The sequence below is a fragment of the Anas acuta genome, chromosome Z (assembly GCF_963932015.1).
Source record: "Anas acuta chromosome Z, bAnaAcu1.1, whole genome shotgun sequence".
Classification (NCBI taxonomy): Eukaryota; Metazoa; Chordata; class Aves; order Anseriformes; family Anatidae; genus Anas; species Anas acuta.
In genome coordinates, this window is record NC_089017.1 from 63057076 (window position 1) to 63077528 (window position 20453).

General features: G+C 39.3%; 1 protein-coding gene across 2 annotated transcripts in view; it reads right to left on the bottom strand.

Moving 5' to 3' along the window:
- Positions 1–102: 102 nt before the first annotated feature.
- The window catches only part of ACO1 (aconitase 1), a 36273-nt gene continuing 15922 nt past the window's right edge, over positions 103–20453 (bottom strand). For both annotated transcript variants that reach the window (XM_068665918.1, XM_068665919.1), the window contains exons 5-21: positions 19022–19091; positions 18731–18914; positions 15770–15909; positions 14578–14749; positions 14009–14109; positions 12894–13010; positions 11507–11666; positions 8165–8300; positions 7549–7633; positions 7124–7280; positions 6456–6580; positions 5586–5690; positions 4758–4900; positions 3372–3519; positions 2835–2957; positions 1659–1844; positions 103–863 (exon numbers count right to left, since the gene is read on the bottom strand). In XM_068665918.1, coding sequence (XP_068522019.1) covers positions 750–863; positions 1659–1844; positions 2835–2957; positions 3372–3519; positions 4758–4900; positions 5586–5690; positions 6456–6580; positions 7124–7280; positions 7549–7633; positions 8165–8300; positions 11507–11666; positions 12894–13010; positions 14009–14109; positions 14578–14749; positions 15770–15909; positions 18731–18914; positions 19022–19091 — 2266 coding nt within the window. In that variant the 3' untranslated portion in view covers positions 103–749. The remainder of the gene's footprint in view (positions 864–1658; positions 1845–2834; positions 2958–3371; positions 3520–4757; positions 4901–5585; positions 5691–6455; positions 6581–7123; positions 7281–7548; positions 7634–8164; positions 8301–11506; positions 11667–12893; positions 13011–14008; positions 14110–14577; positions 14750–15769; positions 15910–18730; positions 18915–19021; positions 19092–20453) is intronic.

The window sequence follows — 20453 nt, forward strand, 5'->3', positions numbered from 1 at the left end:
GTACGATCAGTAGAATCTTGCTCCTACAATGACAGTAGAGCTTAAGCTCAAAGCTTTGTTCTGTGTCTCAGCACTGAGGATAACATGAAACAATACACCAACTTCCTTTAAAATAAGTTTTATTTTATCCATTAGAAATATTATCCCCAATAGGTCCACCTTTTCACAAAGGCTTAGGTTTTAAAAGGAACAGAGTTCACATTTTTTTTAAATTAATAAACAGCTAAATAATTAATTTCAGTATTAGATTCAGATTCTGGTCAACTGAATAAGAAAGTGAGTCAATATCAGGTAATCAGGAAAGAATAAAAATTAATTGAATATTGTCAGTTAGTTTTTGGACCACTGATATGAGCAGAGAACTGAACTTCAGAGTCAAAGTAAATGGACGAAATATATAAAATCAGCATATTATCTCCAACAGATCCACAGATTCCATCAGTATTTTAATGACTTTTGCACAGTATTCTAAGGTAAGTCAAGCCAACCACCATACAAAAGTAATAAAAGGTTGTTTTCTTTAACTGGTAAGACTTAAATTGGTGTCCAGTTTCCTGACACACAGAATCATTCAGCATTGTGAACAAGCCTTTTAAAAAGCTTGTTAAAAAACAAAACAAAACAAACAAAAAAAACAAGCAACACTGTTCATTTTATGGTTCACACTTTTAAATTCACGATAACTATATGGTTTTATTGTGTTCACCAGAAGCAGGCTTTACCTGGACGGCTTCACTTAATGTTTTTGATTAGGATGCCATTTTACGAATCATGTAGTTCAGAATGCCACCATTGTGGAAGTAAGTGAGCTCCACGTCAGTGTCAAACCTCATGATGGCGTGAAAGGTTTTCCCAGTATCCAGCTGTTGGGGTCAAAGAGAGTCATTCAAGCAGCAGAACTTTCCACATGTTACAGGACATGGTAGTAAGACAGAGAATATTATGACAGTTTTGCAATCAAAAGAGAAAACTGTGATAGAAAGCCAAAGTGAGGAGGGACTAGACGTAAGATTATTTTTTTTAGGACAAGATGCCACGCTACACCACAGCCAGATGCTTCAGAGGAAGTTTGTTTGAAACAAACCATAATAAGCAGACTCTTTGCATTGCATTTACTGTCTCTCTTAGATTTATTGTTGATTTCAAGCCTAGAGACATGAAAACTGATCACCCTTTCTGTATGGTCATTTTCCTGGCTACGGTACAACAGCAATACTAATTTCATTAGCTTTCTATCAAGCTTAGTATGGGAATAAGAAAAGCACAAAGATGAGTGCAGGAAGTGAATAAAACCACTTCGGTTTTAATGAAAACTCATTTAGTTTCTTCCAGATAAGCTGATGAATTCATTGGGATCAAGGCTTTTCCATTTCAGGACAGTTAATGAGATATACATGTAAACAACTTTTGTAGACTACTCCAGACTACTTGCTATAGACTACTTTGTGCTGATTGAAACAGTTTGGTCATACTGCTTTTAACTCCCATCATAACAAATCTCTCTTAGAATGACTGTTTTCATCCCCTCTGCCTTTGTCTTGATTCTCTTCCCTTACTAAAAAGAGAGAAGCTTACTGGAAGGCATGCTGTTTGAAGAGACAGTTACTTTGGTTGAAATCATAGTGCTGTAGAACACTCAGCCCTTAGGCATTTCATACCTTGATCTGGATGTTCATCTGCGGTTTTAGTTTTTCAGGAATGATAATTGTATAACGCTCCCTTCCCGTGAGTCCTAAAGTCGCTGCATCTTCTCCAGGTAAATACTGCAGAGGAATCACTCCCATCCCTACTAGGTTACTCCGGTGAATTCTCTCATAGCTTTCAGCAAGCACAGCCTTGACACCCTGGGAAGTACACAAAATGTGTATTTATCTACATGGTTCAATATAGTTTTTCTGTGCTCAAAGGAAGGCAACTGGTATGTTTGAGTTCCCATCCTTTCATTTACCAGCTACTGTTACAGGCAATAAGCCTGTCCAACAGCAGACTCTAGAATGAATTGCTTACATGTCAATTTCCAAGCATTTTTAAAAGAAAGATTGTCAAAAAATTACAGGCATTTTTTTCTGAAATCCTGTGTACCTCTTTAATGTGTTTTATGTAGAACACCTGTAGTCATTTCTCTAGGTCTTGTTAATTCAATGTTGTCCTCCTACAGTACATGTTCCAGGTTGCAGTGTAATTGATTTCTACATTTTTGCATGTTAATACAGTTAAGACAAAAATTCACTACTGAAGGAAGGAGAAAAATAAAAAATTAGACAAACTTAATCCTAAACACTAACTGTCCTACAGCCTTGTATAATAATATACACAACTATTGCATTCAAAAATCTCACACTGCGAAAACCTGAATCAGAGTTCGGAGAGGCTGCTGAATAGTACAGGACAGGACAGAGAAAAGAGATACTCCACTGTACCTGAATATTATAATCCTATCACAATATCGGTAAGTATTCCTGCAACCTGCATGTTGAAGCAATGCTAAATTTCATGTTCACTAATACTACTCTTCATTTATATTTTATATCTTCCCTGGTAAGCAAGCTGAAAAAAGCACCTGGAAGCAGACCCAAGGTGTACTGGGTTGCATGATGCAACAGTAAAGAAAAATGGGCTTTCTGTCTAGATGAAGATCAGTCAAGATTTCCTGCCTGAATGGGCTCTATGATTATTTAAATCATTTTGCAACTCTACTGTGGCTCTTGGACACGTATATTTCAAACTAACTTTTACTATCAAGCTACCCAGGATACTGGTTATAAGCTACTCTTCACAAAAGATTAATTAACTTCCAAGTATCGTCCTTCTTTTAGTTTACTGTAATTACTCACCAAGAGGAATGGTCCTTTGGCTGCCCAGTCTCTGGAACTTCCTGCACCATACTCCTTTCCAGCCAGCACAATCAGAGGATGGCCAGCCTGCTTGTATCTTTCTGCAGCATCAAACACGTCCAGCTGGAATGAAAATACCAAACACTTTATATACTTTTTCTGGGTAGAAATACAGTTCTGGGAACACGAGGAAAAAATGTTATCACATAAAGAGCTGAAGCCCACACTTTCTGCCGAGCTGCATGTCAAGGATGTTGGTTAAACAGCACTTTGTGACTTCTAGCTTGAACTCATTCCTACCACAAACCTGCACATTTTACTGTCACTTCTACAATGGTTACTCTCTCCACTGATAAGCATGATAGCACCTCATTATGTAGGTATGTGTGACCCACTGCCCTAAGTCAATACATCTCCATTCCCCTGATTAGCTTTACTTAAAAGGCACTTAAGTAAATGACTTAAGCTGTAAGGAGGAAAGCTAGTGTTAATTCAGCCATCAGTGAGCTTCATCTTAAAGCAGCATGTATTACTTACCGTTTCCCCCGAAGGGAAATGGATAGTTTGAGGTCCCTGTTTATCAATAAATTTGTTCACCAGACGAATGTTTGCAAAGGTTCCTCTAGCCATGACAGCATCATTCCCTCTGCGGGAGCCATAAGAATTGAACTCTCGAGGAGTCAAGCTATTAAGGGAAAAGAGAAAAATGAAACTGTGTTAGTTTTTGACTGAAGAACTCTGTATTTTAAGATAAAATGAGGAACTGGTGTTTCTGAGGCACGTATGAACACAGTTCCCATCATGGCAGTAATATTCAGTTATCTGATACTTCTACAGTTTTCTTGGAAGAAAAAGAGTAAAGAAAAAAGAGAGAGAGAGAGAGAGAGAAAGTTTGCCTACTTTGCCTGGTCACAGAAAGCAGCTTCAATGGCATTCTCACCCTTTGCCCTACAAAATAGCTTCTGATACTGACACACAGATATAGCTACGTTGCCAAAGATAGATACACCACTGTGCTACATGTCTAAAAGGCAAAGAGAAAGCCTTGTTCTAAGTTAGAACTAAGGAAGAAAAATTTCATTTGGAAATAGGAATATGGGAATGGGGGGAGACTCCATCCTAGCTAATAAAGGAAAAAAAAATGTTGGAATGTGACATAAAAATGGACTGTTTGTATTGGGCTATATCCATAAGGCAGCTATGAAATACAACATCTGTTTTGTAATGTGGGGGAACTACTTAGATTCCAAAGTGACTGATAGTAGTGGGCCAAAGAGGCCAGAACAGTTACTTGTCAGTAGACCACACAGTTTTAACCAATTTCCTCTCCAGATTTATTGCAGTGAAAATATTTTGTTTCTAAGATGTCAGTGCTGTCCCTTAAAATACCACTGAAGGTGTTAAGAAGTACTAAACCAGAGAATAAACCTAACATACTACATGTGAAGACTGAACAGGTAGACTCAGCAAGCCCAGGTACGGCAGCTGCACCAAAACCTAAACTTCCTGATGTTCTGTAGCTCATATCCCACATATGCAGTATCACTGCACTTGCTAAGAGAACTGAGTATAGAATCAGTTGTTGGTCCCAAGGAATACGACCATAGGGAGAAAAACACTAATTTCCATATTTACAAATTGAATTACTACAAAAACTAGCATCATCTTCCCCTCTCTATACATAGGCCTTCAGCTCGCCTGTATATCATCTGCACACCCTACATAAGTTCTTAGGACCAGTGGCAGCTGCTGAAACAGCAGAGATCGGAATGCTTTTCTGTCTTCTTTTACATATTCTCCAGGCACCATCCAATGTTCAGGGTATGTGAACAGACAGCAGATACATGTGCCTGTAACATGTTGTAGTAATTGTGGCTTGTTTCCTCTTACCAATCTGTAAAAATCACAAGAAGTACTGCTTACCCTCTGCTGGTCAAATAACGTGCTGCAGGACTATTCCTTGCTATATTCCCAGCTGGAGATATGTGGTCAGTTGTCACAGAATCTCCAAAACTCAACAGGACATAAGCACCTTCTATAGTTTTGGGGGTCTGAAGAGCCAAAGTCTAAGCCACAACATATACAAAGAGAATCATTAAAACGTGACATATAATTCCATTATCTTTCTCAAAAGGGCAAGATGTATAGAAATTTGCAAAATAGAGCTTCTCTTTTCATACAAGCTAGAAGACAAAAAAAAAAACAACAAACTATTAAAATTGCAGATGATCTTGAACAAAACCAGATACTATGGGTGCTTGTCAGCAAGTTCATGCATGTATAAAATAGATGAGGCAAAAAAAGTTAGATGGGAGCTTCAACAGCACATGCATGAACACAGAAGTAAATCCGGGATTCCAGGACATCTGCATACATTGGAATTTGTATTTTCTTCTAAACAGTGCTGAAATTGCAATCTGAGCACTGAACTATTTAGTGCAAAACATAGACAAAAAGATCTTTGGGTTCTTTTCCTTTTCCTTCACTTGCTTTGTTACTACTTAATACTACTCCAGCTTAAAAAGAAAGGAGAATTTTCAGAAGTCTTGAAGGGACAGAATCCTTGCAATCTTCATTGCAATTTTCACTTGTGCCTTGAATTCAAAAGAATACAATGGGTGTGATGCTAACATTTGAGAAACAAGGTCTTAGTAGGCTATGGTGGATGTTCCCAAGCCCCTTAAAGTGCCTCTGCTTCCTCTTTAACATTCGTTAAGTTTGCCTTGATTCAAAGGGATAGTGTGCACGTACCAGACCATCAAAGAAAGGTGGAGATTTGATGTATGTTGACTTGGGATTCCAAGTGTATAGCTTGTCTGAGGGAGCTTCTAAGGCATTCCAAGCTTCATTTACTGTCTGGAAAAAAAAACACACAAAAGCATCCCATTAATTTTGTAAGTTTTCAGAAGTAATGGAATCATTTCAGATTCCAGGTAAAACCACAAATTTTACTTCAGCAAAAGTCTTGAGTTTGCACTTTGGGAAGTTCTTATGACATTATAATTTTTTATTTTTTTTTCAAATGATTCTACCTATCCTATTAAAATCAAGTACCCTCCCTAACTTACAGAAGAGCTGCTTATCCAGTTTTCTGACATTTGTCTGTGGTATGTTTACAGATAGCACTTTATAACTCTCAAGTGTATTTATCATTAACCTTAAGCTTTCCTAACATGTAAACCTAAAGAACATTTTGTTTTAGCACTTGAGGAAGACTTGCAGAAAGATATTACCAAGCACAAGTTCTCCTCTGGCATGAATGGTATTAGGTAATGCAGATGAATTTTGTCAGCTCAGGAAGAAGTATTTGTGAGGCTAGAATATCTCACCTTCTAATATCAGCCTGGAATTACTGTTTAGAGCCCATCATCGCCACATTACATTAGAAAATCATTAAGAAGCAATTTACAGGACATGACTCGCCATAAGAACCAATTAACTAACCAGAAGCCATTACAAAAATAAATATAAAAAAAATCTCATTTCAACACTTGTCATGAACTACATGACAGCAACAGGAACAGAAAGAAAATATTCATTTCATTGCCAAGACCACCTTATCTGACCTCTTCAGAATAGCGCAGCACATCAATCAAACCACTTCCCTGTGGATTAATTCACCTCTATTTTTTGGTAGACCTCCTTGAACATCCCAGGAATAACAAACTGACGCTCAACAGCTTGAATCTCATCTCGTGTTGGCCAGATGTCTTTTAGGAAAATCTTCTTTCCCGAAGCATTTATTCCTGTAGAAATTGGTATTGTTATATCTGTTCTATAAATGTTCCATTAAAAAGAAAGAAAGAAAAAGAAAAGTATATCTTGTCATGTCCTTCAGTTACGTGGTCCTTTTAGCCTAACCAGGACTCATGAGAAGCACTCTTTTTCATCTACAAGACTCTGACAGAAGAGGGCCTTGATAATGTCTTTTTTTTTTTTTTTCTGTGATTTCCACTAGTCTGCCAGAATGACTTGAAGAAAAATTTAGGTTAGAAAGGCTCTTGAGTTGAACTGTCTACTCAAAGGAAGTCTACAAGGTCAGGCTGTTCATGAAAGGCCGCCACCCAGATATAACCAAAATATCCCTCAGTGAATCAAAATATTGGTCACACGTATTTTTTCCCTTCTTCCAACATACAGACTCCATTATTACTCTATTGCTTAACACTTGGTATGCTTTGTATCCCAGAGGCATACACTCAGGCATCTGAAGCATCTCCACAGGACAAGCATTCAGAAGAGCTCAATTCCAACGGGTTCCATTTATAAGCATCCCAGCAGTGTCTTACCCAAAGGCTCTTTCTCAAAGTCGATCCGGACGGTCCCTGCAATTGCGTAGGCAATCACTAGTGGTGGGGAGGCCAGGTAGTTAGCACGGGTGTTGGGATGGACACGCCCTTCGAAATTCCTATTGCCAGACAGTACACCCACTGCTACAAGGTCTCCCTGCAAGAATTTGAGATAAAGGAAGCTGCAGAGCTTGCAGACTCCACATGCACAACAGGTCTGCAGAGCTGTCCTGTGCTGCAACACCAACAACTGGACAGTCACACAACTCTCTCCTTCCACAAGACCCCAAAGCATCTCCCATAGAAAATTGAATATAAACTTAATTTACTTTGCATGCAGGTGAGAAGGTTTAGCTCAAGTACAGCACACAACAGAGAACAGCTTATCTAAATAAACTGTACAGGAAAATCTGACTGATGCATACCTGCGTAATGGCCTCAACAACGGAGTCTGGTAGGGGCCCACTGTTGCCAATACAAGTCATACAGCCATAACCCACCACATCAAACCTAGACGGAGCACAGAAATCATGAGAAAAAAAAAAAAAAAAAAAAAAGAAATTTTGTAGTAAGGTGTTTAACTAAGCAATTGGGTAGGGTTACTTTCAGAAGATATCCAGTTTTAACAAATAAATTGCTTCTGTAAACAGAATTTTTAAGAATGCTCCATTTTTATCATTGCAATGATTCTCCAGGTACACAGAGTGAACAGACTGAAGACCAGGAAAATGTTTTATCTAGCAAGATAGACTATAATATTTTGCCATTTGTGCTATTTAAAAATCATTATTCTGGGGGGGGGAAAAAAAAAAAATTCCTGTGTAAGAACATGAGCCTTCAAGAAGCTACAGAATGCAGCAATCACTCTTCCAAGTTAGCACAACGTCAGCCAGCACAACGGCAACGGGTTAACTCATGCAGGATCACGCCGTAGGGCACCTGACATAGCTTTTAAGTTGTGCAAAGAAGTGGTTGTTCTATTGCAGCACTTGTCAGTGCAGTTAAGCAGCCATTGGACAACAGTAAGAAAAGTGCTCTTACCCCAGTTGAGAAAGGTAACTCATAACTCCACTCTCCCTCAGATAGTAAGTAACAACTCCACTTCCCGGGGACAGGCTGGTTTTAATGTATGGCTTCACTGTCAAACCAGCTTCAACAGCTTTCTTAGCAAGCAATCCTGAAAAATGAAAATGATAGTTGTAGTTTTTCCTGGAAGTAATATAGTTTGGTGGATAAACAGATTAACAGCAGTGCCATTAAATAACTGGAAAACAGAAACGATTCAATTTCCAGCAATGAAATGGCACAGCTAACTACAGCACTAATCCGAGTAACCAGCTAGAGCTCAAGTGTTCTGCTGAACTGTAAATCCAGCCTGCAATTTCTGCTCCACTGGAAAGTCACATGAACTTGCATTTGACAAGGTGCACTCTCACTGGGGCAGCATGTAGACATCCAGAACTCAAACAGTTAAGTGAACATCAGCCACCAGACAAACGTCTCACAGAAAGTGCAATGAAGGATTGTTACCTTCCCACTTACAGCTGTCTCCTGACCCAGAGCTGAAATAACTACCAGTATATGACTTGGTACAGTTGTTACCATCTGCATCTCAGGGCAGAAACTCTGGCCCTTGTCACAAACAAGCTATCTCACAATCTGCAGCTTGTTACAGGAGTGCTGTTTTACTACTCCTGATTTGTAATGTGCATAGAGGTGATTAAGTTGCCAAAAACATATTTACCCTGACCTTCTCCCTTTTAAATGAATAGGCCATATGCAGAGGAATGTTCAGAAAACAAACCATCTCCAGCTCTTTCCCAGGATGGACATAAAACGAGCAGCAACTATGCAAACTATGCAAAACTTCGTATTCCCATGCCTCATTTTCTCTCTCACACACCCACTTAGATAAGAAAATAGACGTCATCTTTGCTTTGATCTAACATCATCTCCAGCAGAAAGATATCATCAAACTGTTTTGTTTCTGTCAACCATTTGGCATCTGTGTTAGACATGACCTGGAGACCTTCACTTTCGGTGCTGTGAGAAGGACTAGACTATTAGATTTGGAGGCATAAAGGTAGATAATATATTTTAAAAAAAAAAAAAAGTTCTATCCCTGAAATTGCTGAAGCTTCTTAGGTGTCAGAGAAAGCTGTGGAAACTGGAGCTTTCCAGTTCTCTTGGGTAACTTTCAAAAGGTGACCATGATCAAGATAATGATTCTTGAACCTGAGAGCCTGTCTGAAAGTGCTGGCTTCCGTTTTCCTGTAAATACCACGTCTAAAAAGAATGCAAAGTCAAACACTAAAAGGCAAGGAAATGATAGAACTTAAGTTACTTTGAGCAACCTTAGTCCAAAACCTTTTTAAAGTCAGATTAGGCTGATAAAGCTTCTATAACATACACTCATTGTCCCCACAGACACACAACCCTCATATACCATTTAGCGCATAGGATACACTGTTGTTGTTTGAAACAGCTATTTATGTTCTGGATTTCTCTTAGCTTGGTTAGTAAGTGTTGGTGCACTGAATGTTTTATTTAATTTAATTTGAAATCCCACTTTGAAAGTGGAATGATCATCTTTTCTGTGAGCATCTCTGAGGGTTCTAAACATCACAGTGCACAGTCACCAGAGACTGAGAGAATTTTTCTTCCCCTCTTTACAAAGTCAAAGCTTAAGTGCTGCTCGCTGTATGGAAAAGCAGCAGAACAGGTTGCTGCGCACTATGTTGCAGTGAATGTGTTCAAAGTACCAACTTCATTTGCAACTGCAGAGTTTTCTGCGTGTTAAACCCTTAGAGCTATTAAGCTGAGGAAGCTGAAAGATCAGCATCACCACTGCTGCAGAGGAGAGGGTTAAAAATGCACACCATTAGGCTGGGAGCCAAACACATAAGGAAACTGTGCCCTACGCAGGTGGAACAACTGAGGGATACACCCACCTGGAACTAAAGGAACAAGACAGAGTAAGGAGAGTCTGCCTGGAGGAAACCTACTTGTTGATCCTCAGAAGAAATAAACATAGCTCAACTTCTGTGATCATGATTGGGATGGACCTGAGAAAAAGAGTGCTGATTTGGTTGTCCTGTCACGGGCAGGTAAATTGAGAGACTTTAATTTTGTTCCTCTTAAAGGACTAAGAGAGAGTCTTCTCTCCCTTTCCCATCTCCCAGCTTCTAGAAGGTGATCATCCCATTCCCTGCTTGTTGGAATTAAAAGACAGATCATGCCTGTGAAAGGGGTGAGCTACTGATACTGCAGAATTCCCAGAGAAAGATGCTAGTCCAAGGACAGGTCACATCACAGACAAATGAGACACAAAGTGACTGTTGTTAGAGGTTGTTCACAAGACAAGATTTTTCCAGCACCACACAGGAACTCAAGAGAAATTAAAGAAACTTCAGACATCCTCTCTTGTATTACCCATTACACATTCAGATTTTTGTAAAAAATAAGCTTACATCCTACAGTCTTACAAACTAGGAAGCCCTAATGTAGTGACGATCTTAACAGTGGCAGGTAACTTCTGTGCATATATTTGCAAAGGAGAGAACAAAATACACGTTGACATATATTGAAGGACCTGAGAAAGGGAGCTGAACTGGACTGTCTTGGCTAAGACAGTCCAAGCCCACTCAGCTGACTCCATTCATACTTTCTTGCCAGAAGCACACATTTGCAATGAGCAGTTTTCAGCTTACACTGTACAGGTTAGAAATGAACCATGTTCTGCCACCAAAATGTAACTACTTTTTATGACTTGAAATTTCGTGCAACAAATTCATACTAATTGTATTATAGTGTTTGATCAGTGATAAGCACAAGAGTTGGGGACAAAGTACACCTCTGACCACTTCTTGGATGCAGTTAATGTGAAAATGACAAAGCTCTGAAAGACAGAAATCCCAGAGAACACAATTTTCCTCCTTTACTTGTCCCCAGATGCCCTCAGACTCCTGCACTGACAGCTCAATACATCTCTAGCTAAGAGTATTTTCTGTAGTCTGCCGGTAGATAAGAGCACCTCCAGTCTTAAACTCAGACCCTTCTTTACTGTCTCTTTTCTCGTGGCTCTCTGACTTTCAATAGACTCTCCTCAGCTCCAGTCACAGAAGAGCTTTGTAACTGTTTCTGTGCTGGTTAATTCAGTTCCAGCTTGTCCTGTAGAGAAGACAGTGCAGGAAAAGTAGATTTTCTTCAACTCACATTTCCAGCTACTATTTCCAGAATTTATTCTGCTACCCCTTAGGGACTAATCTCTGTTTTAGCATGCCAAATGAAGAAAACAGCATCAGTGTTGTATTTGAATCTTCACAACACACGGGCAGAGCCACGGAGAAACTACTCTACATAAAACTGAGCAAATGTACTTACCTGCTCCCAACATAACTGAGGGGTTACTGGTGTTAGTACAGCTCGTAATGGCAGCGATCACTACCGAACCATGAGTAAGCTCAAAGTCACAGCCCTCAAAATTAAATTTCATTATACTGTTGTGTCGATCTGGGGCAATCTGGAATCCCTTGAATCCTTGCTGTAAGAAGAGACAGAAAGAATACAAAGGATGTCATTAATATTTTGACTGGAAATTAGCAATGAGATGCGAACTTCATCAATGAGAAGTGTGTGTTAGTCACACCAATTGCTTGCACTGATGAAGAAAGCTTGCATCTCTGGTCAAAGTAGTGGACAAAAATCATTTCCATGAGATCTATATCCCATTCTCTGTTTACTGGTGCTCAGATGCTTCTAGCTCCACTTGCAACAGATTCCTGACCACACATCAGAAAGCAAAGACTCGTCAGGCTAGTCTTGTGATAAAATCTAGTCCTGAGATTTCAGCTGTAACACATCAGATTTTTAAACTGTGAGTATCAAACAGCACAAACCTATGCTGCAAGCTGACTTGAGAGGCAAATCTGATAAAGAACAAGCAGCCATTGTTTGCAGCATAAAACGTTATGCTTAGAGATTGAGAAGGATAAGGCCGCTTAATTAAGTTTGGAACATGTAACAAATCAAAAATTATGAGACTCACTGCAGTTTTAAGTTTCTTCATTTACATCACTCGAGTGCTGTACTGCCATCTAACAGGTAAGGTTACTGTATAAGGTTACCAGAGAGGATTACTATATCAGGGAAGGATTCAAACTGATTTTGGAAACTTGCATGTCTGGGCATATTGATTCAAAATAAAATTTTGCTCTTCTTTCAATGCCTATTTTTGACTGGATGAGGTAGATGAAGTATTTATTTCTCAAAATGTCTTTTTTTCTGTATTTATCACCAGCGCGGAAGAGAGATGGAGACAGAAGCAGTATTGAACTGCTGAATCTAATTTGAATACTGGAAGCAAAACTACCTTGTGGAGCTCAGAGCATAACCAGCTTGGAAAGCTGGATGTAGAGCTGGGCAGTTAGCACACAGGTCAGTGCGTTATCTACTTCACCCCTCTACTACTAATACCCAATGTAGTTATTTCAGAAATCCCTTCTGCACACTGAACACACATTGGGCCTAAGAGCTGTCTAAAATCAGAAGGAACTCATAGTTCAGTAGAAAAGGAATGTTTTCACGCGAGAGGAATATACAAAATGAACACTGATGTCATTTTCTGAACTGCATTCAAGCACCAAACGATCTCATTCACTTTTTAATCAGCAAGCAAAAAGCTCACTAGTTAATCTCAAAATGTAGTTCCTCAAAATGTATTTTTAGAAGCACATATTACTTTGTAGATCCAAATGCTCCCAGTCCCTACCTTCGCTCCTAGACAAGTCTCAAAGTCCTTCTTCATATCTGACACAGCAACTTTGTCCTGGGGTCTTTTTGGTCCACTGCAGCAAGGCACAACAGTATGAAGATCCAACTCAACAACCTATTCAGTAAGAGAAACAGAGAGGGGTTCAGTACTGCATGACATGCTGAAGCCACTTAAGCCACAGGTGTGCTTGCCTCTGCTGTTGAATCAAGGCTAAATCTGAAAATTTTGTATTCTTTTTTTGTAGAAATTATCTGAGACATATGAGAAGGGAAAGATCAAAAGCAAAGGAACAGTTCTACTTTTAGACCCTGCTTGCTCCCAGGTATGGCTCTCAAAAGTAGCCCAGTTATTGAAGAATGGATGTGTGACTGAAGCATCTGAACAATGTACATCTTTTTGAGAATTAAGTCCTTTCACTTGTTAGCAGCAGGGTTCTTTTCATAAAACAATGATGTGGAGAAATCCTGGTATTGCCATAAACCAGACCAGACAATTTGTCTTGATTCTAGGGAAAATGTTCACAGTCTACTGTGAAGCATTAGAGATTATCCTATTTTCTTACTCCCCATCCATGTTTCATCTTTGTTTTTGTAGTTTGTTTCCATTTTATTTATTATTTTTTTAATTATATTTATGTTATTTATTTATTATATTTAGACAAAAACTAAGATCTTTATTTTCTTTCACAGAATACAACTTGTGTGGTCTGCAGTTACCAAACAGAGCTTCTAATTGTCCTGATTCACACAGTAAAATACGTTGCTGAATGTACGAACAGTAAACTTGGGACAAGGCCTGCAGAGACCACATCTACACCATCTTCAAGAGCTCTGTTCAAGTCTGGACTGAAATTCTTATAACACCATGGAACCAGTCATGGTATCTGCACCAGCTACAGCTCGACAGACAGCCAGTCTATACATTTTCACACCTGGAGACCAGCTGACTCAACTCAGAGCCCAGTGGAGTAAGACTGTTGTGCAGATCAAGCCAAAGGAATAGAACGATAAAAAGTCCCTTGATTATTTTTGGTTTCTGTGAAAAACAGACAATAGTTATATTAAAATATAGCAAGATATAAAACAAGGAGCCAAAAGGCAGTAACTTCTAACCTGTGTGAAGTCTGGATCCTGAGAGGAATTTTTGAAATCTCTTAGCATTCCCACAGCCTCGAGATACTTTTTTGTGCACATAACTTTCTCTTTATCACGGCCTAAGGTAAAAGCCAGATATAGAAGAGGAAAAAAAAAAAAAGCAAATGAAACAAATGAAACAGGAATTCATATATAACAGAAAGTAAAAATGCATGACTAAGGCTATTTCACACTGATCACACTATAGATTGCATAAAAAGACTCTTGGTGCAAATGTTAAGGACTCACTAGGAACAAAGCAACTGAGCAGACTTTGGCTTTTGCGGAACAAAAGCTTAGGTTATTGCTTCTGTAATATGGACAGTCTAGCTTCAAGCAGTGCTAAGCAGATAGTTGGAAAGCAATCTAAAATTTGGCTCTTCAGAAACACGGATGCTAAGCAAGAAACAGCTTGAAAAAGTAAATATTTGGATTAAAAAGCACTCAAGTTTATAAGGCTCCAACTGATTCAACAGTGTCGTTGACTGTACCATACAGACTTGGGATCCCTGCTTTCAATTCCACCTTTAGTTTCTGTTACAACTCACCAGTTTGCACCAGGTACCCAATGCTAATATCATCCACTGGGAAGTAGGCAGCTGTTGCTCCGTACTCCGGACACATGTTGGCAATGGTGGCTCGGTCAGCAATTGAGAGCTGGGCTACACCAGGACCAAAAAACTCGACGAATTTACCCACAACTCCAACTTGGCGAAGGTGCTGTTATAAAAATACAGTGACTATATCATTGCTAGGTAATGACCTGTCTATGTAAGGTATGAAATCCTGCTTTTGACTTTGTGATTTAGTTTGCCAAAGTCTCCTGGTTTCAAATAGTTATAGAACCCTTAGGAAAGATTTCACAAAGATGAGGATGCAGAGATGTGAAGTTTCAATAAGATACAGCACAGGGATGTGTTCCTTTTGAACTTGCTCTTCTTCTCAATTAAACTAGAGTCTACCTTTGAACAACTGTGTTTATCTTAACATGACTTTCCAAGGGACGAAAAGTGTGGTCTCCTTTTCCAGTAAACCCTGAAAGATGGGGAAACAGGAGGAACCAGCTGCACAAGTACACAAATCAAACTGTAAATGTTTGAAAATATACAACATCTGGATGAACTCAGAAGCTCAACTTTCCTGAGCTGGAGGTTCTTTCTACAGCCAGAATTCCAGGATGAATATATAATATAAGTACCAGATTTCTGAGCTCCCCCTTAACAGTACTGCTGACCCAGTAATACACTTAATATTTTTATTTACTATGTGACTTGTGATCAAATTATGAGCATGTGAGCCAAACACCTGTAAATCAAAGAATTCAGGCTGCACCACTTCCTGTTTTCAGGTTTTACATTACATTATTCTAAGCAAGGCATTCAAATAAAGAGTCAACATGTTTATTTTGAGGTGGTAAAGAATCAAAAACCTTTTACAAGCTTTGCTGTTCCTAAATAGGTCTGCACATGAGGAATTGAACTGGCAGTGAGGTATCAGCTCTCTGTTCTATTTTATCTGGCTTTTGGGAAACAGATTTACATAGCAAATTCACAGTTGTCTTTGGGCAGTTGATTCCAACCCACAGAGCAACAAAGCTTAAAAAACAAAGAAACAAAAAAGACCAAAATGACTACATGGAACTACAAAGAGGCCTCCTAAGTATGCAGCACAGTGGCTCTGTCTTAGAGTACATGCACAGCTTCCAGCAAAAACAATAAAAACAGCAGATGTGTTCATTACCTTGGTAATGGTAAGCACTATGTCAGTGGATGTTACCAGTGGCTGAGGGTTTCCTAACAGCTTATAGCCAACCACCTCAGGAAGCACCATGCTAATTGGCTGGCCCAACATCACTGCTTCTGCTTCAATGCCACCAACACCTGGATGCAACAGAATTACACAATCAGATCATCCAAAAGATAAAGAAGCGTCAAATATACCCATGAGATATGCTTGATTACTTGATTTAAAGTGTGAAAGAGAAGGCACACCGTAAGATACATTGACCCCTCTGTGAACAGACATTCATCATCCTGGTTCAGTTTTTGCAAGGTTGAGCCTTTCTTATTTCCTTTGGCTTCATATTTTCAATCTTGTTCCTCAGCTAATAGATGGAATTTGAGATAAATCTAACTCACTCTGAGGAGACTTGACTTTTACAATGCAAGATGTAAAAGATTTATTTAATGACTTAACTATGCAATGAATAAACAAAGAACAAAAACCCTGATATGGCATGAAACGTGATGTTCACTGTTTGTGAAACCAATAGTTGTGGTCTATAAAACAAAACCTGAAAAGTTATTTTAAAGGAAGGAAAGAGCACTAGAGACAGTGCTATAGACTATTCCCAGCCCATGGCAGATTGTTTGGAACTAGTTGATCTTTAAGGTCCCTTCCAATTCAAACTATTCTATGATTCTAAAGGATTTGGCCGCACCTCGAGTACTGTGTTCAGTTTTGGGCCCCTCGCTACAAGAAGGACATCGAGGTGCTTGAGCGGGTCCAAAGAAGGGCGACAAAGCTGGTGAGGGGCCTGGAGAGCAAGTCCTATGAGGAGCGGCTGAAGGAGCTGGGCTTGTTCAGCCTAGAGGAGAGGAGGCTCAGGGGTGACCTTATTGCTCTGTATAAGTTCATTAAAGGAGGCTGTAGCGAGGTGGGGGTTGGCCTGTTCTCCCATGTGCCTGGTGACAGGACGAGGGGGAATGGGCTAAAGTTACGCCAGGGGAGTTTTAGGTTAGATGTTAGGAAGAATTTCTTTACTGAAAGGGTTGTTAGGTACTGGAACGGGCTGCCCAGGGAGGTGGTGGAGTCACCATCCCTGGAAGTCTTCAAAAGATGTTTAGATGTAGAACTTAGGGATATGGTTTAGTGGGTACTGTTAGTGTTAGGTTAGAGGTTGGACTCGATGATCTTGAGGTCTCTTCCAACCTAGAGATTCTGTGATTCTGTGATATAGTGTTATAAAGAATACTAACAAAAATCGCTACTTGTTAAGACAATCTTCCTTAAATCTATTAAGTTTCAACAGGGCTTTGGCATGTGCTGGTGGGACCTCTGTGTAAGTACACCTTCTGCATTAGAAGAATGCTGCTCAGGTCACTACCTCCTCTTACTCAAGTGTCAAGACTTCATAGTCAGATGCAATCTTAAAAACATGATGCTTCTTATTCACATGATTTTAGTTGGGCATGAAGCATCTGTTTTATGACTCTGCCTGTAGCAAGTCCCTTGCATGTTTATCTTGCACTTTCAAACTTCCTTCTACGTTTTGTTTAGTTTACTTAATACCGAGCTAGAAAAACTGCCTGTAATACCTTCTTATGCATGCCAAATTGCTACTCGTATCATTATTCCCACTAAATGGTTCTGAATAATAATTTCCAATTTATTTTATGCAAAAAGATACACCTACATCAATTAAAGAGAGAAATCTGTGAAAGGTCTAGTCACATGACTCCTTTCACTAGGTGGTGAACCAGCTGGCACCGCGGTCAAGCTGGTGGGCAAACCTGTCTGGCCACCACAGACTGTCATGAAGCAAGTTCAGCACTACCAGCCATTAGCAAGAAATGCTGGATTCAAAAGTGCATGCTTTGAGTATGTATGTTATGGACTATCCCCTCCTATACTTTCCAAATTCTGGAGCACCACAAGGCTAAGTTTACAAGCTTACTCTTCCAAGCAGCTACTGGTATATTGCAACATCATCTGAGCATGATGGTCCCACGTGCAAGCTGCAGCCAAACACAATAAAAGAGACATCTCCCATGTCAAAGATGTCATGGCTTTAAGCAAAGTCAACTTTTGTGTATCTGTATAATCAGGTCAGCAGAAATTCCTCCATCCTTGACAGGATGCTTCAGTCAGTATTTCTAGTGGTATACATAGGGCAGAAAACTGACAGTTCCTTGCATCACTTGTGCCACTCAGAGCTTGACAAGCACCTTTGACAACAAGCATACGGTGTTTAAGATCACCATACCTTGCATTATTGTACGGTATGTGCTTCAATAGTACTCCTATGACCGTATCACAAGAAAATAAGAAGTTCAACTCAAGTTTTTGCTACCATGTCTAAGACAACTGCAAATGCTTTAATTTCAGACCTATTTATTTAGTCAATAATCGAATACTGCAGTTTGCCACTGGCAGAAAAAAATGAATTACTTACATTTTTTTCTATAAGAAGTAGGCTGCAGACTACTGATATCAGACCATACCTCATAGCATTTTTTTTCCCTCAGCTCCCTCCCTGGCCATGTTTAACCTATTCAGACTCAGTCAGCACCTTCAGCCTGAAAGCCTTTTCAGTACTTTTTGATATGGCAACACTTTGGAACTAGGTAAATGATTAAGGAACAAAAACAGACATCCGGTAACACTTCCCTTCTAATTTTCTAAAGCAGATGTTGCTTGGGAACTGGCTGGGCTTCAGTATGCTAATGGTATGTGAAAAGTGATCATCTTTTGCATGCCTTGTTTTTCCTGTTTTTTCTCATTTCACTTATTGAACTGCCTTTATCTTCACACATGATTTTGTTTCTCAGTTTTCCCTTCTGATTCTCTCCCATCCTGCTGAGGGGGAAGTGAGTGAGCGACTGAGGGTGGGGTTCACCTACCAGCTGAGGTCAAACCACAACAGTCTGAAAAACAGCTTAATCACCCAACGGACTATTCATGATGAGCTACTGCACATACCCCAGCCAAGCACTCCCAAGCCATCTATCATGGTAGTGTGCGAGTCTGTGCCCACCACACTGTCTGGATAGTAGTAGCCGTCCTGATCCATCACCACTCTTGCTAAGTACTCCAAGTTCACTTGGTGGATGATCCCTGAGCCTGGTGGAACAATCCTCATGTTTTTAAAAGCCTGAGAGCCCCACTGAAACAGAAAGAAGTGGATCAAAAGTTTTCAACACACATGAGCACTGGAAGAACTTCTGCTCATTCCATCTTTGGATGTGCAAATAAGATCAACTCTTTCTGTACCTTTAAGAACTCAAACCTTTCTTTGTTCCTTTCAAATTCCAGGTCCTGATTCTTTTGCAAGCTGTCTGATCTGGAAGTGAAAATAATCAGCTGTCAGAAAAGAAACCAAAAGCGTCCACCTGATATTTATGTATGGTCATACATACCCAAAAGGTGAAAAACGTTATTAGCTAATTTAAACATTGATCAATCTAATCTTTTAATCTCACCCCAGCTGAAAACTACAGGCAATTATGATGTAAGTTGCCTATAGCATTTAAGAAGTCTTAGAGGTAAAACCTGAAGTTTGGTAATAATGCTAACACTAATCTACATATTATACAGGTGGTAGTCCTGAAACTTGTAGCTTGGGAAGCCCTAGACCACGCATTACTCTATTATGAAGTTTTCAACACACAAATCTAGAGAAATCAGGAAAGTAGTAAAGGGAGATGGAACACAACTGCCATGGAACTTTGGTTAAATAGAGGCTATCACTGGTAAGTGACTGTACGGTTCTTCCTGAAGCCCCCATGTTTCTATACAGACAGAGCTAACAAACTTTCCACTTGTAGCAGCTCCCTAACTTAGGACGGAGGTGTTAGAAAGAACTGAAGCATGGGACTGGCCAACGTTGTCTACGTATATACATGGCCCAGGTAGAATCAAAATAAGGTTAAAACAAGAAGTAATTATTTGCAAAATACTGTCTAAATAGAGCCCTGGAGAGTAATGATAACATAAAATGAATGTTATTATAATACACAGAAAAAGGATCAAAATAATTGATTTCATCCTGTGGTAGAGATGAAATCATACCTTGTTCAGAAAGGAATACACTGTTACCCAAGTTTCCCTGTTTCCCAACTTAAAAATTATGCAGATGCCAATTACAAACCAAAAAGGTTAGGCTTCTAGTTTATTATATTGGTGCTAGAATGCCCATTACCCCAGAGATCAGACTGGATATTATTTTTAATTTCGTGTCTATTTCTAAAATCTTTAGTGCTATATTAAGATTTAGATACAGCACTTCTAAAAAAAATTAAAAGGAGTTGATTTTTGACTGCAATGTATGTCAACATTTTTTGGCCTTTTTTCTCTCATCAGCTATGAAAGGGCACCCATGAATTTGTAACCTTATGAGTCTACAGTTTAAAAAAAAAAAAAGGTAAGAAAAAAATCTTGCTGGCAACTTTCTTCTATGAAGTAGATTTTATGATACTTTTTTGCTCAGAAGTTTAGTATTTTTATTCTGAAGAGGCCTTGAAATATTGGCACTGACAGAATGTTCTTTATGTTCTTTAATTTCCACCTTCTATTACTTTTCTTCCTTGTAATGCCATAATTTAACTGGCCTGCTTCAAAACCATCTCATACCGAGAGAAATAAATACACAGTATTTTAGCAGACCAACTAACTTCAGAAGTTTGGAAAATGGAAGGAAACCACC